The sequence below is a fragment of the Rissa tridactyla genome, chromosome Z, assembly GCF_028500815.1.
Source record: "Rissa tridactyla isolate bRisTri1 chromosome Z, bRisTri1.patW.cur.20221130, whole genome shotgun sequence".
NCBI classification, from domain to species: domain Eukaryota; kingdom Metazoa; phylum Chordata; class Aves; order Charadriiformes; family Laridae; genus Rissa; species Rissa tridactyla.
Window position 1 is genome coordinate 14,799,357 of NC_071497.1, and position 25,209 is coordinate 14,824,565.

At 39.4% G+C, this 25,209-nt stretch overlaps 1 protein-coding gene across 1 annotated transcript in view; it reads right to left on the minus strand.

Moving 5' to 3' along the window:
- Window positions 1-799: 799 nt before the first annotated feature.
- Window positions 800-25,209, minus strand: part of LINGO2 (leucine rich repeat and Ig domain containing 2) — a 175,794-nt gene continuing 151,384 nt past the window's right edge. The window contains exon 3 of the mRNA XM_054186196.1: window positions 800-2,656. Coding sequence (XP_054042171.1) covers window positions 800-2,656 — 1,857 coding nt within the window. The remainder of the gene's footprint in view (window positions 2,657-25,209) is intronic.

Sequence of the window (25,209 nt, forward strand, 5' to 3'; positions counted from 1 at the left end):
ACTGGTCCAGTGTGATATCACAGATATAAAAAATATTCCATTCTGTATCAAAACTAGGCACATGCCTTATATTTATATGAAGAGAAGATAACAGAGCTGAGCATTTTTGCTCTCAACTATTCATCTCTGGCCTTCTACATGAGGAGAAAAATATCTGATGTAATTTCTAATTGTTAACTACAAGAGTCTAATTTGGGTTAGATGGTAGTTAAAAGGAGGGTGACATCACACTTGGGTCAGTATTGGTGGATATCTAAAAGCACAACCTCTCATTTGTATTGCTTTAAAATGTACACAGTATAGATGTAGATTAAAAAAAACTACCAATTTTTTTGTGGTGTTGGACCAACTAGAAGGGATGATGCAAGGTTTTACCAAATGAGATCTATAGATACAAATTTCACTGTAGAGTATGTTTTAGACAAATGTGTCTTTTTCCTTAAGTATGTAAATCCTACACTGTAGGCTTTTTTTTTTTTTCTTTTTCTTTTTGTAGTGGTAGAAAATGTTGAACAATTGTCCATGAGCATGAGCCAGCGGTTCATTGCTGATATCCCCAGAATGCCAATATTTGCAATGCAAACAGTTGGTACTATTTACCAGTTCTATGAAAGGCCCTGACATATCTGCCTCAAGGTCTGGAGGCTCTGCTGTATAACCACAAATAGTCTTTCCATTTTCATGTAACCTTTTGATACAGTGACAGCTGCATTAAGCTGCTTCTGCCCAGCAATTCCACATGCCAGGCTGGTTTAATTGGTTTTAATGCCACAGAAAAAGCACTGCTAGCAGAATACCATCAAATCATTTTCATATTGAACCTTCGTGGTCCAGCAACCTCCCCTTCAACCACAGCACCATTGTTTTTGCGAGGGACATATTCAAGGTCAATGCTGGTTTTGTGTTTGCCTTTCCCTCGGCTCCACACAAAAAGAAGGAGGAAACAAAATAATACCACTCCAAGGAATGTGAAACAGCCCATAGCTGTGGACACCAATATTGTCTTAAGGTCCAGAGAGAAGGTGTTCGCATTAGTTCCATTGGAACTTGTGTCGTTGGAGTCTGTCATATACATAGGGGTCCTGTTGGCGTAAAGGAAACGGTCTGAAGTAAACCCCTTTACTGTAAGGGAGGCCGAATAAGTGTCATTCCCCGCTGCGTTACTTGCAATACAAACATAAATCCCAGTGTCCTGGTCTTGAGCAAATCGGATCTCCAGGGTGCCATCTCCCAGCACAGTGGCTCTTCCGTTTGATTTAGTTGTGATCAGCCTCCGACGCGGGGTAACCCAGGATATGGTAGGCTGCGGATCACCGTCAGCATTGCAGATCAACTGCACCGTCTGCCCTTCCTCCACTACCAGGTATTGCAACTTCTTGTCTTGTATCTTGGGCTTCTTACAGGTGAAGTAAAAGGAAAGAGCTGTGCTGTGAAAGTCTTTGAATGACCTCTCTTTGACACTGTCTGGACCAGCACACATCGGCGGCTGGCCTCCAAACTGCAAAGTGGGTTGCCTCTGTAAAATCCAAAGGAGACGGCAGTCACAGGCCAGAGGGTTGTTGTTAATGCAGAGGACGTCAAGGCTTTTGGGGGAGTGGAATACATTCTCTTCTAGGGTTTCTAGCAGGTTTTGGGACACATTAAGCACGCGTAAGAATCGGAGCCCTTGGAAAGCATGTGGTTCAATGGTACGTAGCTGGGCCCCCACCATGTGGAGTTCCTGTAGGCGCACTAAATCTGAAAGCATGCCTGCTTCAATGGTGCTGATAGGGTTGTAAGAGAGGTTTAGATGTGTCAGGTAAACCAGATGTTTAAAAGCAGAGTAAGGTACTGCAGACAGGTTGGTGTTGGTGATGGAGAGAGAAGTAAGGTTGAGACCATACAGACTGTTGGCAGGCAGCATGTCCAGGAGGGGCCAGGCATCTATCTCTAGGTCTTTCAGGCGAAACAGTCTTTTAAAGGCATACGCAGGCAAAGCATTAATGTTGAGCTGTTTCAGATGGAGACTGATGAGGTTGTGGAGGTGAGAAAGAGCTTCTGTTGGTACAGCTGTGAGGTTGCATCTCTCCAGGGTGAGCTGCTCCAGGCTAAGCAGTCCGCTAAAAGCCCTGTGTGATATATAAACCAAATCATTGTCCCCAACCTCCAGGGACTTTAGGTTATGCAGATCTTGGAACATGTAGTCCAGCAAAATGACAATCTTGTTTTCACTTATATCAAGTTTTGTTAAGTTTGACAACCCAGTGAACACCCCAAGGGGAACCAGCTTCAGACGGTTTCCTTTCAGCCTCAGGGAGCGCAAGTTGAAGAGATTGTTAAAGGCTCCAGGCTCCACATTGGCAACTATATTGTCACTGAGGTCAATCTCCTCCAGCAAAGGGTATGATGTGAATTCCTCAGGGTTGACGCTTTTCAACCGGTTCTTGCTGAGGTCCAAGATTTTGGTCTCAATGGGAATGCCCTCTGGGATGGACATCAGACGCCTTCGGTGACAGCTGACGGACTTGTTCTGTGCTGAGCATTCACAGCGGGCCGGACAGCCTATGGTGGGGCCCATGAAGACTAGCAGCACAGCCAGACCCAGGAATGGCTGCCAGCATGATACAGCTGTGTGACGCATGACTCCACTGATCCAGTCTAACCCTCCGTCACGGGCCTGTGGGGATAAGGATGGAAAAGAGGATAAGATAAGTCTTCAGAAAAAGATCTCTGCCAATTTTACAGTACCATTTCAAAGCAGGCACATGTGTTTGCATTTGAAACAATACAAAAAAACCTATTGCAAATGGCAAAACCAACAAAAAAACAGATTTTCCTTCATTATCATTGGGTTTGTTGAAGGATCTCTTTATCCAGCATTTTCCTTCCAGACTTCAGAGGAGACAAAACAACTTTTCCTACTGCAAACAGTAAAGGAGGTTAGGTTTTATTCTTTTCTTACTCTCAGCAGGTCTCCTCAAGACAGTGCTATAACTAATACAGAGATAAACACCATACATTCTGCAAATAGGACTAATCACATTTGTGATAAGTTTACAGGATTGCACCTCTGTGAGGTAATATGAAACTAGGCTTTTGTCTTATTCATGTCAGTGTTTTAAAGCAAACCTTAATGATGCATTATCTTCAAGAAAAGGAGCTCCTTGACAATGAAAAGATCCCTTTTAACATTTATTGCACACATTACAGCTATAAATAGATGGAGCTTGTTCGCTCATACACATACACAATGTCTCAGATGAGGAAGGAAGAACTGGTGCGTCTCTGATTAGAATTTGTATTAAGGACAAATTGATTCTTTGCTTTTACTGCACAGAGAGATTTTATGTGATTTTTGGGAACCAAAGACCTGAGAAGTGTCTACAGAACACATCTTTGTACTTCCAAGATACGTAAACTAGCTCTGAGGGAGAGAAAACCAAGATAAGATGAGCAGACTGTATTTAAGCAGCACAATGTCCAAAGAAGCACAACAAATTATGTGGAAATCACAGTTAGTAAGAGATTTATTAATTCCTGCCTTCAGGTTAAAACTAAGGAAAGTAGAAGACAAGATAACCTCTATTAAATCAAATACCTGTCTCCAAAGGCTGTACTTTATAGATTTAGTCACCAAAGGCAAGAGACTTTTTCAAGGGTTGCTACAAAACGAAGATACTCAATAACCCATTTCAAAAGAAGAAGAAAAAAAATAAATAATAATGTTGGTGCTCATCAAAGGTAGGTGTGTATGAGACACTTGCAAAGTAAGGTACGCTGCAAGCAAGGACTATGGAAGGGCTTTAATCCCTGTGGTACAGCCAACTTGATGCCAAGTGGTAGTATTGGGAGTCGGGCTTCGTAACAGTAATAAACCTGACAAGGTGCCTCAAGCTTTGTGAGACCTTGTTATGGGTTATTTTGGGCTTCATTTTAGTTGTACTTGTAAAATTATTTACATAGCTCCTGCTTGTAACTTCCTCTCAGGTCTGGATAGATGACTATTGTCCATCTGGTGCTACTCATAATGGCAAAATTACCCAATGGGCAGGCATTCATTGCCTGACCTGTGTCTTTGGGCTTTGAGAGTCATGTGGCTAGTGCTTAAGAAGTTTTCAACTTAAATTTGAGTCAAGTTTTGTTCATCTGTGCTCAGTCATGTGGATTGCATCATAAAAGAAATCCTCCCATACGCACAGAAGGATTCATAGATTTAAAAAAATATGGCATAACTAAATTTAAGATCCCATCAGATAGTTTTTTTTAGCAAATAAGCTGTTTGAAGCACATAAAACCAGTATTGAGTAAAGTCCAGACTGACGAAGAAGAAAATCCCACGAGTAACTGTGCTGCAACAACACTGTGCTCCCCTGGCAAACAGCTTGGGATGTGAAAACTCACCAAATGGTTCTGCCTGAGAGAGGAGGGTTGCCTTCTTAGGCTATGGATGATCAGAAGGGTGGGATTCAACGTGCAAGAAAAAGAGCAGATACTTGGATCTGCTGATCTTATTGTATCATTAACAATTCTCAACAGAAACTGTGCGGTTTGGATTGTAAGCTTTAGCTTTATTGTAACTGGACTAAGTAAATAAACAGTCGTTATGCTTTGACCGTTAAAAATTTAATTGGGTGAACAAAAAAATTCTCCTGGAGGTGCATATAAATTGTGCTCTTTGACCATAAATGCATGGCACACATATTACTCCTCTCATAACTCTGTGGAAGAATCTCACTCTTGACTGATGTGGCTGCTTCTTTCCACTCTGACACTTCTATGCAGAGACTAATAATAGGAGACAAATTACACGCTGGTTTTGCGATGCAGTCTGGGGACCTGGATGAAGACTATTCTTTATTATACTACCTATAAAAGCACATTTCGACTTTGTCCTAGAAGGACAACCTGCTGAGTTTCGTTTAGTTTCCCCCTTAAGTTGTAGTTTTGCAAGTTAAGTATTGCTAGTTATGTCCAGCTGTGACAAAGGTTTTCAGAGATAAACTTCACTTCATTAGGCACTAAGTTAAAACTGGAAGTGTATAGCGGTCTGTGAGTTAAGTATTTGCAATGAGTTCAGATCAAAGGGGCTTTTGGGTGCTCTGATCATTACTTTCAGAGCTCAGTCTGTGAGGTTAGCGCTTTCATACTGATACTTCTAGCACGCAGGGAATTAATTTCCTACCTTATTCACCTAATGTATGAAGCACAAAGTAAACAGGTTCAGTGGAAGAGAGGCACCCCTGGTGTGCTCATTTTAGATAGCAAAAATATGAAATGCTTTTTGCAGCTATCCAAGCCACCTGGTAACTAGAACTTCTGAGGAGTATAAAGTAGAAGATGGACAGTATAGAAGATGATAAAAGGATTTTTTGACCATGCCTGGAATAAAGAAAAGTAGTGTTAATAAAGCACTTCAAACAGTAACAGTTGCCTTCCACAAGAGCACGTGCACACAGATGAAGACGGATATGCATTTACCTATAAGAGTGTGTGCATGTGTGTGTATGCGCTTGAGGGCAAGCAAAGTTCAGAACTGCATTTTAAATTGGAGTAAATTACACATCAATAAGGAAAAATAATAAATTACATTAAATCATAAGTCAGAAAAACAAAGATTACATGGATCAACAAGTACAGATTAGAAGATAACATAAATTAAATTAATTATTTCAATTTACATTGACCCAGATGATACTATTATGGTTTCTGCTAATCACAACTGTGACTACACCCTTAGCTTTGAACTGCTTTGTGCAAAAGAGACTTTATCTTTATTATACAAAAATTATTACCTTACCTCATTGTACAAATAATGAACAAAAGGTAAAAAATGTCTGGGGAAAGAAATAATGGGCAACTTCAATATTCCTGACTCTTTGCAGGACAAAGTGAACTTTGGGAGAAACTTACAGTGAACTTTGACCAGCTACTGCTTATGGTCCAGTCCCAGACCAGAATTTAATGAACGCGAAGTGGTACTTTCAGGACAAGTCTGGTAAGATCACTAGCAGGGCCTCCCTTGGGCCTTCAGTGCAACAACATTTTGAAAGGATACATCTTCATCCCTAATTTATATTTTCTGTTACTTTGATCACTATTGCTTATTATTATATATCCACTAAACAACAACCCTAGTGTTTAAAAATCCTACTGAAATGATACCATTAGAAGATATTTTTCACCTCAAGATGATTTCTTGCAGTGAAAAATTATTTTCTACATTTCTTTAGACTTGTGGGGTGCTAATTAATTGGCAACTTTATTGGCACTGTGCTGAACTATCAGTGTCACTCTTCAATGTGACATCTTTCACTCCTGCTTAAACAACCAGGACCTACATACTTTATCCCTTGCCAGTACAGGACTTCTTTCTAAACTTCTGCAGGATTACCTCATTATCCTTCTTTGCATCCCGCTGTACAACTTTTCTTCACTATGACACACGCAGGAAAGTAAAGTGCATGCATACAAGTATTTGTGTATACATACATGTAAGCTAAAAGTATCATCTTTTTGCTCTGTGATTGTACTATGCCTTGCGCTGTGGAGTACTTCTCAAAATTCTAGCTTGTTAGCACAAAAATTCTAATAAAATAAATAATTATGAACCGGCAGGTTTTATATGCTTGAATGAGAATGAGAACACGTAAAACTGTTTTCCCAACCTTCCTGGAGTATTTATCACACTTCAATACACTCTGGGAAATGAAATTTATCATGGAATTCCTTATTAAAAAAAAATAAAATTAACTGACTACCTCCTTTTTGTCTTTCTCTGGCTCTGTTTCTTAAGTCAGAAGTCAAGAGTCAAGTTACTGTTGGCTGATACTCTTTTTCAACACAGGACCCCAATCAAAGTTCAGTTATGCAATTAAGAAAGCTCATTAAAGTTATTAGTTAATAGTTCTGTGTGATCTCACCCCAAACAGCCATCTCTACTGCTTTGAAATGCAAATCACTTTGCATAAAGTTCTGCAGCTTTGAATCTACCCGTAAATGCCTTACAAGAATGTGTATGTATCAGTACCCTGTAGCTTTTAAATTGAAGAAGTATACTAAAAAAAAAATATAAAGCAACCACATCCTCCCTCAGAATACTGTGCAATTCTGAATATCATAGATAGGACTGTATCAAGCCATGCAAATGTGCTATATATTGTATCACTTTTCCCTCTCTCTCAGACACATTTTGAAGCCTTTCTGGCTAAAAGAATGCATTTGACCAGGTTCTTTTCCTTTTCCAATTTGTTGCTCCAGTACTGCATAGGACCAGGCCTTAGACAAAAAAAGATAATCAGAAGATCTGTTTCTGTCATTAGCTGCATGTTTGATGCTCAAACTTGGCAGATTCAATCTCACCTTTCCCTCCCCTTCTCCCAGCCTTTAAAACAATTAAAAAAATCCAGTGGATCATGTGAGAGATGATAAGTTTGTCCAATGTTGAAGTCATTTAATATTTTCTCTTCTAAGATTCCCTTTTCAAATACATAACTGTATTAAATAAACTTTCTAGGATGAACTGTTGCATGACAGGTATCTGGCTAGTACTGATTATTCAACTAAACACCACCAGCTAATCTTGAGAACCAGGTGAAGTCCCTGTTTTAGAGGTGTTTTAAACTGTATCTGTTCTTCACATTGTTCAAGACATAAGGCATCCAGATGTTTATTTTATAACCCTGTGCTCAGGGAAAGTAAATTGTTCTTCCTCTGTAACTTTTTTTTCTTTCTCCTCTTGCTCGCTGACTGTTAGGATTCTTATGTTTTGGAGCAGGCAACAGATACTGAGGAGTGTGAAGAGTCCTGTCTTTGCCATTACTGTCAGCATCTGTCACATTTCAGCAAACAGTAAGCCACAATCTTTGCTCAAACCTTTGCCACATAACACCTTTGCTCATCTGCTCAGTAGACAGTTACTGAATATGAGTGGCTAAATCTACTGCAGATTTTACCTGTGTGATGCGAACTTATGGCCAGCTCAGTGTGGTTTGGGAAGGTTTTTACTCATAACCTTATCTCTCAACTACCTATTGCAATTATTTTGGAAGAGCAACTGATCTGGCTTTCCTGCACTCTCCTGTGATGCTGAACCAGACCAGGTAAGGGAGGGTGAGGAGTCCTTGCTGCTGGACTGCACCAAGTTGGCAATGATGGGAAGTTTTCCACAGGGGATGAATGTGAACAGGCTGGGAAGATGACAAACTGAGATGGTTTTAGGGACAGCCAAAGAGAAACATGAAAATATTAGACATTTGGGAATGTTCTTACAGCAAGACACAAGGCGACAAGGAGGATGAATGAAATCCCGACTGTGCTATTTTCTGACAATCCCACCATATGATCTTTCGATTTAACACCCCATGTGTGGCAAAGGCTTTGCCCCACCAGGTCTTGTGCCAGGAAATTTTCTAAGCTTAGTGTCTTGATCCCAAGCTCTATCACAGGGCAAGTCAACCCTGCCTATACACTCCTCAAAGGAGGATTTTTCTTTAAATGAGAGCGTCTCAGAAATTATTGAAGTGAACTATGGTGTACTAACTTACCTGTCTCTTTAGTCAAGCTTTTCTGGCTTATGCAGAGATTTTTTTTCTCCATCCCTTCATTGATCTCGTAAACATCTCAGTGTTTAAACAAACTGCAAAGCATTAAGTAGCTGTCTATCTGCATTTCAATAATTAATAGATTGGAAGAAAACTTGAATAGCAGCAGAAGCAGCACCAACAACAGTCTGCCAATTCACTGAATCAGAAACAAAGTTCTGATTCAATTATTCTACAGTCCTGGGATCATTCTCTACTACTAAGTCATCAGGAAAAGCTTCATGGGCTAACACCAACTCAGAAACCATAGTTGAGATGCATTTGTTTTCAGAAGAAACAGTACTTGTTTCCAGTGGTACCATGGTTATACTTCTAATTCTAAGACCCAGAATGGCATCCTGTTATAACGGACATGATACAGAAATGCAAAAAAAGAAAACTAACAAACAAACAAGCAAACAAAACCCCCTATCACCAGAGAAAACTTTGAACGGCTTATCCACTAGTATTAATATAAGACTGGTTAAAATCTTTGTACTAGGTGCTATAAAACTAGACAACAGGGTTTCGTTTTTACCCCTAATGCTTAGGTTATTCTTTGAATCAAAGTGAAAGAAGCAAGTGTGCCAAACAACAGAAGGTAAGAAAATCATAATGATAAATTCATATGATTATACAAATTACTTGTACAAGGCTTAGAAATCCAGATCATCTGAAATTAAGCAAAGAGATGAAGCCATCAGTACACCTTCTGTTTCTAACCCAATGTTTTTAAGATTGATTTCCAATTTCTTGCAGTTGTCACAGAGAAAATGAATCTCAGGAAGAAATTTGAAGGAAAAGTTAATACACCTTAAGGATTATCTCACAGGCGACATTCCATGCATAAATAGCAGGAAAAGAAAGTGGAGATATTTGCACGAATTGTAGACAAAATGACATTCCCACTGACATTGTTGGCAAGTGGAAGGGAAAGAGGTTTACAAAAAGCTTATATGAACTATTATGTGAAGGGTTGCAAAAGAGGCTTGGAGGTGAAGTAAAATTCAGATTTTTTTGCATGGTTTAATGATAAAATCAACCATTTAGGGAAGGTAACACTACCATCATACTCATACAATTCGCTACCTCATAAAAATTGCAAACATTTGCATAGAAACAGTTTTTGAAGAAGAATTCTTATTCGAATAAATTAGTGAAATACTGCGAATAGCACATCTTTTCTGATGTCTGTTTCCTCCAAATGTGGAAGCAAATTTTTGAAAGGTGAAATTCTTCAAAATATCTTCTGCCAAGTTGTTCACTCATGTCTAGTAAATGGTATCCCTATTTTACTGGTGAAAAGTGATGTCACTAAGAGGTAAATATTCAGTGTCAAAGACAGGAATAGCACAATTACCATGACTATAGATGTTTTGAGAGACCTAAAGGGGATAATGCAATAACAAAGAAAGATACAGACTAATGTCTCTGAAAACAGTGCAGCTTCCTGGTAGTTTGTACTACGTCTTGTCGGGGCTGCTTAGTATTGGGAAGGGATCCAGCTGTTGTAGCAGAACTCCATACCTGGACTTGGTGATAAGTATCTCTGCATGTGACATCCATTGAGTGATGTGTGACTTAAAAAATGATGCGTATTATAAAATGCATAAAAGAGTGCACATTTTTATTAAATCACTTTAACCCTAACTGATACTAAGCAAAAATCAATCAAGTTCTGTTTCACTGATGATTCTTGCAAGATTTTAATGTTCCAGATTCTGAGAATGACTTCTGACAGGGGAAGAAAGGCAAAGTTGTTGTAGTACAGAAGGGGAAAACACACAACAACAAGTAAAGAGCTAAAGCTGTTGCTCTTGGGGGAATGCAGCAGTCATAACAGTAAAAATCTCTTGCAAGTTAGGATTCATTATTTCAAAGAGGACTTTGTTGTGTTTCACAATGTATCTAGGCAGACGAACCTTAGAATGCTCTGCTGCTATGAACAGGACACTGAACAAGAGGATGTGGAAGTGTTAAATGCTATACTTGCTTTTCATATCTGCACTAATTAATGCAGTCTGAATAAATTAACTCAAAACTAAATCAGTAGGAAAGCTAACTGCATTGATTGCAAGAGGTAAGCTTTTGTCAACAGCAGTTCTACATTAAAAGATTATCTTTCTTCATCTTGAAAGAAACAGTCTTTCTTCTAAAACTGTCTGGGCACAGCAGTAAAGATGACACCCGTGTTGCCTGGACAGTATCTCCTGTGTTGAAAAACAGGGATGGAATTCCCTCTGAAGTTTTAATTCGAACATCCACATGCTTCTCAGCTTCAATGAGTGAAGGTCTCTGTGACGGAAAGCTAATGGAAAAAAAAAGGAAGCTGTTTTAAATCTGGGCCAGTAGCAGATTTTTAAGGGCTAGTACCTTCAAGCATAATTGAATTGCACTTCAATAATCCATTCAGAAAGCCACAATCAATCTGCATTGGATATAGGACATCATAAGAAAGGTTCTTGATACAACCCGTTATAAATGGATGTTTCCTTCAAATACCTGCGTGTTAAAGAGGTCTCTATGGCTGGCAGAAAAAAATGAACTGTTCTGGTAACATGCAGACTTCCACCTTTTGTTAACAGAGACACTCAGTGGTAACTTTAACAACATATTTTGCAAGCTTCTGTCCATTAGCATAATTTCATTTTTGTTTGATTTAACACCAAAAGATTGTCTTTGTTATCTTATCCACACACACAATAGGACAGCTAAGATACAGTGACCTTATCAGCTGTTAGGAGAGGCAGACAGATCAATGTGCCATCTGTATAACAAAGGCAGGTGAGAACTTTTTCCCTAGCAGATCTATGTAAATACTGAACCGGACAAAAGGGAGACCAAAACTGCATGGTACTCCACAGGGTATGGGTCTGGTAGAGTTATTTTTTAATGTCGACCCCAATCCTGTGATTGCAGCTGCCAAGGAGGGTTTCAAACAATTTCAGTCTACTGAATTTGGTCTCTGCAATTTTTTTACATTTCAGCACAGAGCCTGGTGACAAATCATGGTATAGAGGCTAAAGCGTGTGCACACAAAATGTGCCCACGAAAGCCAAGAGATTGATCAATTAGTACTCAAAGTGCTGTTGTTGCTTCATAACAAAACCCAAAGCCTGTTTAGCCAAGAGCCCCTGAATACTTATGACCCTGTACTTTTAAGACACTTTTTTAGCTAAGTACATCTGAAAAATCAAATGCATTTTACAATCGCAACTTTAATCCATGGTGGCTGGAGGTAGATATAGAGTTAAGTTTATACCTCCAACTATTTGAAAATAGCTAAAAAATTGAATTAAATGGGAAATCTGAAGAAACTGAAAACAAAATATTTTCCTTTGTGCTAAGACAAGAATATAAAAAGTATGTGGGTACAGCACATGTGTTGGTGGTGAGACAAGATGGTGAGATAAGATACACTTAGTGAAGCTGTAACACATGCCTAATTACAGTAGAATTTATCTCACTAACACAAGGAAAAATGAAACCCATCAAGTGTGTGGTCTTTTCCACCTTGATAACCGTGTTACAGCTGTTCTACTTGTATCTTGCACCAAAACCCTACCAGTCAAATAAAGGGGCATATTCACTGGGGACTGTCTTCATACCGTCGTATGCAAGGCCTTCAGAGCACAGCATGGAAGCAAGCTGCTGAGCTATACAACGCTGCTGTTTGCAGGAGTAGTCAGAGTCTGGAGAGACAGTATAGGAGCTACAGCATTACATTCAATACATTAAAAATAAGCACAAGAGAATAAACACATTTCTTAGTCCTTGTTAGAAGACCCTCTGTTGAATTTGTTGAAAATACAACACTGTTGAATTCAGAGTGGCTATCCTAGCAGAAAATTGTGTCCAGCAATCAGTGGTGGCACGTAGGAAAGAGGGGATATATTTCAGCTCATTGGTCAACATTAATAGGTTATGCAGGAAGAAACTGCATGATAGACCCAACTGTAGCCACTTAATGGCTCAGATAAGGAAGATACCCTGGGGACAGCTGTACAAAGCTACTGCACTTCGAATTAAAATAGAGTTGATCAAGAAAAAGAAAATAGTAAACCGCCCTGGGGTTTACCGTCCTTCCTGTTTGCTAAAGGCATTCTTAAAATATATTTAGATTCAAAATCAGCCTGCAGAAGGGTCAAGGTAGGACATTCAGAAATAAGACCTGACATGTTGACAGGTGAACAAGACACTACCCATACTTCACGAGTGTTACTGCAGATCTCTATTGGTGTCAGCATGAGCTGAACTAAGCCACCACATTGAGACAAAGATGAAGAAAAAGAGAAAGAATGTTGAAGACACAAAATAGTTGAAATTTTGTAGTCAGATTTTTGCAGCTGGGTCAGAGTCATAATCAACCCTTCATTTGAGCTGGGCCCATTGCAGAGCTCCTGGTGTCTGAGCAGTGCTGTAGGTAGCTCCCAAGTGAAGCAGTCAGAAAGATGCTAACTCTAGTATGCTTCACAGACAAACTACTCTTTTTACACTTGAAATCCATTCTTCTGAGTATTTACTGTCACCCATTTGCTTCAAATCTGTACCTACCTTTGCTAGGGTATCACTAGCAACTTTCCAAGAGCTTTCCAAACCATGGCAATGAAGACTCTTGCCCCATGACCTTTGTGTCTCAGTATTTATACACTTCTTTGGAAGTAAAAGGGATTTCTTGAAAATCTGCACTTCATTCAATTAGTGTCAAACCTGATGAAGGCACTTTCTGTACAAGGTAGGGCCTCTGCTGCTTAAATTAGTATACATTTGGTAAATATTTTCCTTAATTATTAGCAAAAGACAAATAATAGTTTCACAATATCCCAAGAACACTTATTTTCCTGGTTAATCACAAAAAAGAGATTAAAAAGCAAAGCTTTCCATATTGGTTTACTCATCTGCCCTACCATGCTAGCCCTAGATACAAGCATAATTTTTCCCTTTTCTTTCTTTCTTTCTTTCTTTCTTTCTTTCTTTCTTTCTTTCTTTCTTTCTTTCTTTCTTTCTTTCTTTCTTTCTTTCTTTCTTCTTTCTCTTTCTTTTCTTTCTTTCTTTCTTTCTTTCTTTCTTTCTTTCTTTCTTTCTTTCTTTCTTTCTTTCTTTCTTTCTTTCTTTCTTTCTTTCTTTCTTTCTTTCTTCCTTCCTTCCTTCCTTCCTTCCTTCCTTCCTTCCTTCCTTTCTTCCTTCCTTTCTTTCTTTTTTCTCTTTCTTTCTTTCTTTCTTTCTTTCTTTCTTTCTTTTCTTTCTTTCTTTCTTTCTTTCTTTCTTTTCCTTTCTTTCTTTCTTCCTTTCTTTCCTTTCTTCCTTTCTTCCTTTCTTCCTTTCTTTCTTTCTTTCTTCCTTTCTTTCTTTCTTCTTTCTTTCTTTCTTTCTTTCTTTCTTTCTTTTCTTTCTTTCTTTCTTTCTTTCTTTCTTTCTTTCTTTTCTTTCTTTCTTTCTTTCTTTCTTTCTTTCCTTTCTTTCTTCTTTCCTTTCTTTCTTTCTTTCCTTTCTTCTTTCTTTCTTCCTTTTCTTTCTTCCTTTCTTTCTTTCTTCCTTTCTTTCTTCCTTCCTTCCTTTCTTCCTTCCTTCCTTTCTTCCTTTCTTCCTTTCTTCCTTCTTTCTTCTTTCTTTCTTTCTTTCTTTCTTTCTTTCTTTCTTTCTTTCTTTCTTTCTTTCTTTCTTTCTTTCTTTCTTTTTCTTCCTTTCTTTCTTTCTTTCTTCCTTTCTTCCTTTCTTTCTTCCTTTCTTTCTTTCTTCCTTTCTTTCTTCCTTCCTTCCTTTCTTCCTTCCTTCCTTTCTTCCTTTCTTCCTTTCTTCCTTTCTTCCTTCCTTTCTTCCTTTCTTCCTTTCTTCCTTTCTTTTCTTCCTTTCTTTCTTCCTTTCTTCCTTTCTTTCTTCCTTTCTTTCTTCCTTCCTTCCTTTCTTTCTTCCTTTCTTTCTTTCTTTCTTTCTTTCTTTCTTTCTTTCTTTCTTTCTTTCTTTCTTTCTTTCTTTCTTTCTTCTTTCTTCCTTTCTTCTTACTTTTCTTTCTTTCTTTCTTTCTTTCTTTCTTTCTTTCTTTCTTTCTTTCTTTCTTTCTTCTTCTTTCTTTCTTTCTTTCTTTCTTTCTTTCTTTCTTCCTTTCTTCCTTTCTTCCTTTCTTCCTTTCTTCCTTTCTTTCTTTCTTTCTTTTCTTTCTTCCTTCCTTCCTTCCTTCCTTCCTTCCTTCCTTCCTTCCTTCCTTCCTTCCTTCCTCCCTCCCTCCCTCCCTCCCTCCCTCCCTCCCTCCCTTCCTCCCTTCCTTCCTTCCTTCCTTCCTTCCTTCCTTCCTTCCTTCCTTCCTTCCTTTGTCTCTGTTTCCATAGGAAGGCAGTCTGTGTCTGCATACTCCTGCTGCTTCCTAGACAAATTGACATATCACACTTGCAGTGGGTGGTGCTCTGTCCCGCAGTTGTTCCTGATCTATATGTGATTTCCAGAGACTGGTGCCTGGCAGGTGACACTTGGGTCCAGACGTCCGTGAGTGCGTGCAAAGCTACAAGCACCATAACTGATGCATCACCCAGTTTCTTTTGCACCCTTTATGAGCTCATTGTCATGGTTTAACCGCAGCTGGCAACTAGAAACCATGCAGCCACTTGCTCAACTGTTCCCCTCTTCTTCTCCCCCTTGAAGGGTGGGAAGAAGAGGGAAAAAAAAAGGAGGGGAAAGGGGAAAGGGAGAAAAAGCTCCTCCTGGTCTGAGATTAAGACAGTTTAATAGAAACAATAACAGAAAAGGAAAAATAACAATAATAATAATAACACGGGTCACTCTCACCACCCAGTGAATTGGCACCATCTGGAACAGTGATCATGGATTCCTGTCCCTGGCTAACCCTCATTTATATACTGAGCATCACACCTATAGTATGAAATATTTTCTTGGCCATTCTATTCTGTCCATGCTTCCATGGGAAGCTAAAAAAAGTCCTTGAATACTGTAAAGATCACTTAGCCATAATTACGACCAATAGGTATTATTGACACTTCTTTCACAGCAATCACCAGAAAGAAAATTAACTCTTTACCAGCTGAAACCAGAACATTCTTCCACTGACTTAGTCTATCTATTGGGAGACCCGCGATAGCTCTTCATAGCACTGCTTTACTGTCCCTCTACGAGTTGAGCAGTACTTAACTTAACCTACACTCAAATCACATTTACAGTAGTTTTCTTCCTGGTTTAGATCTACAGACTTCAGCTCGGAGATGGAGATTTACCTTACAGGGTAGTTTCTATCTCACTCTATAGCTGTACAGTACAACTCAGAAGTGTTTTTCTCTTGAAAAATATTTTAACTTTTGTTGAAAATCTTTTCCAATAAATTATTCTTTCCCCTTAAGACATTTTCTACAACAGTTGTTTTTCATTAAAAACATAATATTCTATGAAGAAACAGTTTCAATGGATAATTTTCAATCAGTTCTGTGTTTATGCACACTAGCATGCTCAAAAATGCACATATGCTTAGAAGTCTTTAAAGGAGAGAACTGTTTACACCATCACAATAATACTCTCTGAGAATAACATAATTGTCCTTGTCCTAAATAAAATTAATGCTAAAATATCTTTCTGTTGTCAGAGCACTTTTAGATGTCCTAATTAAAAAAATAAAATAAAAAATCAATGCTTGAGTCTGCATGGATATGTCTATCCATAATGATGTCTCAGTTTTATTCCTAATTAAAAGTGCATTAATATCAAAGACAATTGTAAGAAACTCAGATGAGACTATATCATTTGGGATCTTAAGACTGAAGGCACCCATATTATCAACTGAAGTTCACTTTTTCAAAAGCTACTGTAAGCACTGTGTAAAAGTTTTATCCTACAGAAAGAACTGAAATACTTCTTGAAATACTTGTATGTAATATTGTATGTAATATTCCACTCCTTCAGTTAGTTTGTGGCTCCAAAATGTCACTTAGGCCAAACAGTAGCTGGAAAAATTGAAGAAAAGAGGACAGCCAAAGGAGGGTAATTGGTTCACTCTCAAAAGCATTACATATTTTCAGTATTACTAGACATGGGATCCGTGAGGAGGATGCAAACAAGTAGGATGCATGAACAGGCAGGATACCATCGGAACTGTGTACAGGAGATCTTCCTGCATTTCCTCCAGCGGAAGATATCTTGTATATCTTTGTCATTTCAGAGCATATACTACAATAAATGCAAAATCTCTGTAATGAGTGAGAAAAAATAAAAGAGGCATTCATTTTACTTGTATCCTGAGGGGAAGATTATGCCCTTTGAATCGGAGGTGAAAGGATATCCACAAAACAAAGGATGCTGGCAATTTCCCTCTGTTTTGAAATATGTGACATGACTTTCTACAAACTCCTGCCAGTAAGCTATAATTCATTTGATTTGGAAAATTCACTGCAGTCTTAAGCTTTATTACTCATTCCAATGACAAATATTCCTAGAATAATCTAGAATTCAAGAATGGTATAAGAACAGTGTTTATTTGCATGTGTATATATAAGGATGACATCAGTTATTTGGCAACTGAAATTTTCTTTTCAGGCAGTTCCCCAACTAGGGTTAATTACTATGATCATGCTTTCGGTCATAGAATCATAGAATATCTCAAGTTGGAAGGGACTCATAGGATCATTGAGTCCAACTCCCTGGTCCCTGCAGGACTACCTAAAACTAAACCATATGACTAAAATTGTTGACCAGTCACTCCTTGAACTCTGACAGGCTTGGTGCTATGACCACTTCCCTGGGGAGCCCGTTCCAGTGACCAACCACCCCCCAAGTGAAGAACCTTTTCCTAATGTCCAATCTGAACTCTCCCTGATGCAGCTTCATTCCATTCCCTCATGTCCTATCCCCGGTCACCAGAGAGAGGAGATCAGCACCTCCCCGTCCTCTGCTGCTGACCTTGAGGAAGTTGTAGACTGTGATCGGGTCACCCCTCAGCTTTCTCTTCTCCAAGCTGAACAAACCAAGTGACCTCAGATGCTCCTCCTAAGTCTTGCCCTCGAGACCTTTCACCAAATTGATCACCCTCCTCTGGACACACTCTTAATAGCTTGTTGTCCTTCTTATATTGAGGGGACCAAAACTGTACAGGACTCAAGGTGGGGCAGCACCAGTGCAGTGCTGAGGGGGACAATCACCTCCTTTGCCCAGCTAGCTCTGCTGTGCTTGGTGCACCCCAGGACACAGTTGGACCTTTGGCTGGCAGGGCACACTGTTGACTCATATTCAACTTGCCATCAACCCAACCCCCCAGATCTCTTTCCACAGGGCTGTTCTTCAGCCTCTCATCCGCTAATTTGTATGTATAACCAGGATTTCCCCACACCAGGTGCAGAATCCAGTACTTGCTCTTGTTAAATTTCATATGGTTGGTGATTCCACGGCTCTATAGTCTATCCAGATCTCTATGTAAGGCTTCTCTACCCTCGAGGGAGTCCACAGATCCTCCTAGTTTAGTATCATCAGCAAACTCACTTGATGTACATTTGATTCCTGCATCCAGATCATTTATAAAAACACTAAAGAGCACTGGGCCTAAAATTGAGCACTGGGTAACCCCACTGGCCACTGGTCACCAGTCTGATGTAACCGCATTTACTGTAACTCTTTGAGCTCGACCCAGCAGACAATTGCTCACCTAATGTATTATGGGCTTGTCTAGCTGTGTGCTGGAAATTTTGTCCAGAAGGATACTGTGTGATACAGTGTCAAAAATTTTGCTGAATTCCAAAACCCCTACACCTACTTGTTTCTTCATTCAAGCACTCTAAGACCTAGCTCAGTAAATCTGGCATGGGGATTCTGGCATGGGGGCTGACCTGCTGGAGAGCAGCTCTGTGGAAAGAGACCTGGGAGTCCTGGTGGACAACAGGATGACCATGAGCCAGCAATGTGCCCTTGTGGCCAAGAAGGCCAATGGCATCCTGGGGTGCATCAAGTAGAGTGTGGCCATCAGGTGGAGGGAGGTCGTCCTCCCCCTCTACTCTGCCTTGGTGAGGCCACACCTGGAGTACTGTGACCAGTTCTGGGATCCCCAGTTCAAGAGGGACAGGGAACTGCTGGAGAGGGTACAGCAAAGGGCTACCAAGATGATTCGGGGACTGAAACACCTCTCTTAGGAAGAAAGGCTGAGGGATTTGGGTCTCTTCAGTCTGGAAAAAAAGACAACTAAGGGGGGATCTTACCAACACTTATAAATATTAAAGGGTGGGTGTCAGGAGGATGGGGCCAGGCCCTTTTCAGTGGTGCCCGGCAACAGGACAAGAAGTAACGGGCACAAACTTGAGCACAGGAAGTTCCACCTAAAGATAAGGAGGAACTTCTTTCCTTTGAGGGTGGCAGAGCACTGGCACAGGCTGCCCAGAGAGGTGGTGGAGTCTCCGTCTCTGGAGATATTCAAAACCCACCTGGACGCGTTCCTGTGTAACCTGCTCTGGGTGACCCTGCTCTGGCAGGGGGTTGGACTAGATGATCTCCAGAGGTCCCTTCCAACTCTACGATTCTGTGATTCTGTCATTCTGTGAAATAAAACACTTTTTTCCCATGGAATTTTATTTAATTTACTTTGTTCAGGGAAATGAGCTACAGGCCAGAGCTACACATGTCTGTTTCAACTGAGAGGTCTAGACAGCAAAAATACATTTAGGTATCTAAAAGTGTCATTGGGTAGCTTTAGCTATTTTGTGAGCTTTGTCTTAGCTGATCAAAATTAATCTCAGTAAAGCTGCAAAAGGTACTCAGATAAGACTTTATCCTTGAAATGCACACACTAAGATGGAGATTTCCACTGCTCAAACAGACTGAATTCCATTGATCAGCAGTGTAGAGAAACTTTGCTGCGCATTGCCATAAATGCCACTGGAATTATCACTAGTTAACTTTCCATGTGGTATGAAATTGCCAGATGTGCTATTCATGCTATTCATGGCTCAGGAGCTGGTCAGTGGGATGACTAACAAAGAAAGACAATAAAACCTGTAAAAACATCAGTTTCATTCATAGAGATCCACTGCAAGAGGGTTATCTGTGCCAGTATTTTTTTTTCCATAGACCATATTAGTATTCATGACTTATAACTGTTCAGATGTGCAATGTAAGGAGAAGCCATAAGCCTCAGAAGAATATTTTGACTGTGTTCAAACTCAGAGTCCTCAAAAAATTATCTAGATCCATGACTTGTTATTGGTGTTCAGGGCCTCACAGAACAATATCATTCAAGATAATATACTGTCTGTTTCTCACAGTTTCATCTCAGCCAAATTCCGCTTTTGTGTTTAAGAATGCAGAAGAATGACACTCAAAAAGGAACAACTGGGCTGTGCAGATTCCTCCACTACATCAATTTTTTTGTTGGGTGGCCAGATTTTATTTCAACATCTTTTACACAATTCACAGCCCAGCAAATCCTCTGTAAAGCAATAATCCTTGTTCTTGTGTATGACAGAAACACAAAACCAGCTCCCTTTCTTCGACATGATAATTTTTTTCAAAGATTTCTATTCTTTTCCATTTGATTTCCTGATTCTGCATCCAACTGTATCAAAAACATTGCAATAATGTGGCTCAGCAATTTCACTTACCTTCTTAAATGAAAGCAGGGGAGGAAAAAAATTTAGGAATGACCAGTCACCTGCTTGTTACCAAAGCAGCTGGTAAGGGAATAAGAAATGTTGGAAATAAACACCTGGTGGACTCTCAAGAAAGGCGCTCTCTCTCTCTCTGACTACTATTCTCTGAGAAAGGAAAAGACCAAGCGCTGTGCAAAATTCAGAGGATTCATCCATTTTTAGGGGTTTTTTTTGGAAATGGGAAGGAGCAATGACTATTTTTTGCCTTATTGCATATAATTATAGATGCACAGAACCGAGTTATAAATTTAAAGGAAATCAATACAACACCCCAGCAGATTATATGAAACTGTGAAAGATGTTCAATGTTTCCACAATATTGTATTTGCTGGATAAGAAATATAAAAATGATTTGCTGTTTTTCTCTTTTCCTAAGGTTATCATAACTTCTTGCTTATAAGCAGTTGTATAGCATAATTGAATGAGTACAACAGTAATATAGCAATCACCCAAAACTCCATTTTCAGTCTCTTTGAAATCAGAACACAACCAGAGCCACTGTTGAGTGGCTGTAGTTAGTAAAGCAACACTTCATTAGTGACAACCAATTCAGTCCTATCACAAAAAAGTCCAGGTATTCTTCCCATGTACAACTGCCTGAGCTCAGCTCAAGACTTTTCGGGAAGCAGAAATACGGAAATACAGAATACAGAAATGCTCATAGGTTATTCTTTTTCCCGTATCTTTAATCTATTCAGGATATAAAGAAGCACTGCATCAACCTAGCCACGTCTCTCACGAAGCAGTGATATTAGACGTTACATTCAGACCCTTCTTTTTTTGTGACTTTATGCCTTACAACCCATGATAGAAGAATGTATACTTCAGCTTAAGACTGAAGACATGGAGGATTTTCTGAAAGGACATACCCCACCTCCTAGGCACACCTGTGATCAAAACTGCTATTTCATGGACAAGATCTCTTTTTCCTCTTAAGGTTTTTGTATCTGACCTAACATTAATCATAACATTATAGTTTTACTATGATTGCTTTGAATGCTGAACCCAAATTTACAGCACTGTCAAACCAAGCTTCCATGCGTAACACCAGTAAATATCTATTTACCAAACCACCCTCTGTCAGGATGTGAGGACATATCTCTGGTACCTTGTGTTACTTGAAAAAGTGCCTGCCCAAAAAACTGGTGAAAGCCGATGCTTCAAAAGATGTTTCAAAAGAGCAGTGGGAACTGTCCTGTTCTCTGGTGGAAACGTGTGCCCTTTTGTTCTTCCTCCTCCTTGGAGAGGGCTCAGAGTGTGGGAGTTTGGGCGGAAATGCATGAAGTTGTGGAAGTGAACTTGTGGGTGGCACTGACAACCCTTGAGACCCCTGTGTGCCTCTTTGCAGGCAGACACTTGAAACCTGGGTGTGGTTTTCATGCAATAGAGGATATAAGACCCCCTTCTGATGTGCTCAAGTTTGCATGACATGTTGTCGGATGGCAATCCTGCCGATGAACACAGGCATGGCTTGCTAAAATGACATTGCAGGTTCTGAAGACAGTTGAGTGTTTGATCTAACAGTCTAGCTTCACTTCCAGCTAAATCTTCTACTAGTTAAGAGGATGAAAAGGATCTTGTTCCCACTGCAGTCAAAGCAGCTTGCCAGTGGTATCACTGGAAGCAGAAATGCTGTGAACCAAATGCCAATTAATTTCCTAAAGCAAGTAATTTTGCCAATGGCTCTGCACTTGTGTGCAGTCAGGCACATGCTAAATAATACTAAGATTTTACTCACTGTAAAGCTTTCCCTAAGCTTGTAAGCTTTTTTCCAGCTTTGATGCTTCTGGTACAGTCTTCTGCAGCTGGATGGGACTTCCTCAGGTAATTAAGGAAGATATAGAAATATCCTTTTTTTGAATATTACCAGCAGTGGGTATCTCAGATCAGAACACTGGATTTTCCTCCCTTCTTTATTATATAAACTGATTTCAAATAAAAAGCACTTTCACTTCCACACAGGTTCCTGTACCCTCAAAGGCAGTAATATCACATAATACTTAAAAGCAGACGAACTACTGAATCTGACAGGATGACTCATATACATGAAGTCAGTCAGGTTAAGGATAACTGTTTGCTCAATAGATGATGTTTCTTTTTCAATTTCTGTCTCTCTAACCTTCCTATAACTGTCTGAGGTTTTTATTTTTTCCTCTATGATAGAAAATCTTTATTTTTTAATAGGGTCATTTAAACCTAATCCTTTCTGATAGAAAAAAAAATCAGAAAATCTTGTGGCACCCAATCTTCAATCAGTCAGTATAATACAAAACATACGCTTAGGAGGTAGAAACAGAAAAAAATAGTGCACTTCTCTAAGGACGTAGATGCACTTAGTACAATGATAATGCCAGTTCTTATAAACTTTGGGTCTCTAGGTTTAAAACTAAGCTTCTGGATCCCAGTTACAGAAACCAAGCCCATTTTTTACAGATGTAATTTCAAAACATTGACTTTGAGGAACTGCGAGCTCCAAAATACAGAAGCAAAGACACACCTAAAAAGCTTAAAAAAGCTAAAAAAGAAAAACAGGGAGAAAATGCAATATTATTTTTATGAAGTGTTAGTATACTTCATGCTAAATCATGCTGATTTGCAGGAAGGACCTGATTACTGAGGTCTGTGTGTCTGCCATTGCTTATGAAGTGGCAGTGTGGGACAAGTTGGAAACCGGTAATGATGTATATGGTGGAGAGAAAGCAGCAGGGAATTACTGTGCTGTCTGTGCTTGTGTAAAATAAAAGCTGCTTCTGTAGAAAATTGGTATATGAGAATGGTGCAGGCTAAATCTCAGTGCTGTGATTCAGATTCCCACCCAAGCTTTATTTTCAGAGTTTGAGAGCTCTGACAATCACTTGGGTAAGGAAAACTGCACACTTCAGTTATTTTCCAATGCCTGACAGAGAACACAGAGTTAATAGTGGACATTATACTAATTTTTTGAATCAGTGATTCAGAATGCCTTATTCTGTATTCTGCTTGCAGGTCTTGATGAACTGAGGGCTTCCAGAAAGACTTAAGAAAACTATTGTATAAAACCAAGAATTGGTAGGCGGTTGGCCACTCTGTGGAATGTTTATTTAAAAGCAAAATGAAATAAAAAGAAATATAATACTCTTAGTGGAAGAAGGTAAATTAACTCCCAAGTTCAGGTTATACAGACTATATAGCATTGAAAATTATAAAAAAGTCTATATGTCAGCTATGAAGCCTTTGGCTAGCGTAGCTGAGCACGTAGCCGTCTGTTGCGCTTCAGCCATGCTTGCTTCTGGCTTTCTGGGAAACTCATATGTCAATTAGGACACGTTCTGCAATAACTCCTGGATCAAAGCCATGAACTTGGATTTTGACCAGTGACACTGAAGACCTTTTTTGTTTTGCTGTTGCTTGAATCTGGGGAACTAAAGCTCCACGTTGATTTTGTTAAAAACAGACACATATTTAAAGAAAAAGGGTTCTCAGCTATTACTGTGGGAACAGATTTTCAGCCAGCAATTTTCAGCAGGGGCCCAGGCTAAGATCCTTCACTGTGAAGATAAGTATCCAGTTTAAGGAACAGCTTCGCTGCCAGAAGTGAGAGAAAATTCTTAAGAGCTAGGCGTTTATTTTGGCATCTGAAAGGACCACAACCTTCTTGAAAAATCTTGACATATGAGGGTGTTCAGTTTGGCTGCTGCTGCTGTCCATGTTTCTCTCTGGTTCCCAGACTAAGGATTTGGATCCCTGACATCCCATTGATGTTATCCAGACAGGTCCCTGCATAGTGACACGGGACTTGCAGTAGGATGAACTACAGGACCCTGTCACCAGTCTCTAGACTGTCCCTTCATTTTGCCCTGCTCTATGGGTGAGGGAAAGGAGCATGATGTTAAATGGCTCATTGCACTAAATACCAGCTACCACAATTGGGTAGATTGTATTTTTGCTTTTTGGGGTCCATTAGATGAATAGTTCTTACTGAGCCTTAATTAAAGCCCAAGCCATTTGAAAGGAAGATGACTCATTTTCATATGGATTATTTTAATGCATTTATGTTTGTAACTTTTAAGTAACTTACACGTAATTTGGAAACTAATATAACTCATTTGTTAAACATACTTTCAGTTTACATCTAAGGAAGGAGAGATGGGCAGATTAAGTATTTATAGTTAGAGACCATCACGTTTAAAGGATGTTGAAGTCTAGTCTTCCACCCAAAAGCAACATAGAGATGGAATACACATATAGGTGCCTTATCAAATGAAGTTGAGTTTGGTGGTGGAAGAGGTGATGGCTTGACAGCTGAGCTTTTGCAACAGACCACTTGTAGGCTTTCACTATCCATCACTCCTGAAAGTGCAAGACATAAACTCATGAAGGCTACAAGATTCTGGCACCCTTGTTGTTTCAAAGTTGTCCTATGTAAAATCAGCCAGAGTCACTATAATCCTTAATGAAATGATGATTTTTAGATGAATACCGTGCCATCTGAGACAGAACCATGAGAACATCATGTGCAAATGAGTACTGGCAGCAGTATCGTCGTTTCTTCTGTGAAGTTTTGACTCAGATTCTTGTGGATTAAAACTTATCATTGGTGAAGAAAAGCTGTGAGCATATTGTGTTCTTCCATACCAGTATCTCCATTTTCTTCTTCACACAAACACATTTTAAATAAGAGTCACTTGGCTGCCAGTTCTGTTCACAGTTACGAAATTTAATGCCTGAAAAGCTGAACTGCAAGTCAATTAAGACAGTTGGTCAATATCTGCCTTGCTGTTTTAGTGAAAGGAAATTATGCTGGTAAATTTTCATTGGTTCTGTTGATTGGTATGTACTTACTGTCAATGAAGAGGGCGGTTCTTTCTTTTTAAACACTGCTTTGTCAAACTTTGCTTAAACTGATTTTTATTGATACTTGACACACACTGATATGTTTTCCTTTAAGAAATGCTCAGTCTAGCTAATTTATCTTATTTTCTGCATGGCAACCACATCCAAATACCGATGTGTAACTGCTGACTGTAGAGATCTTATGGACAAGAATT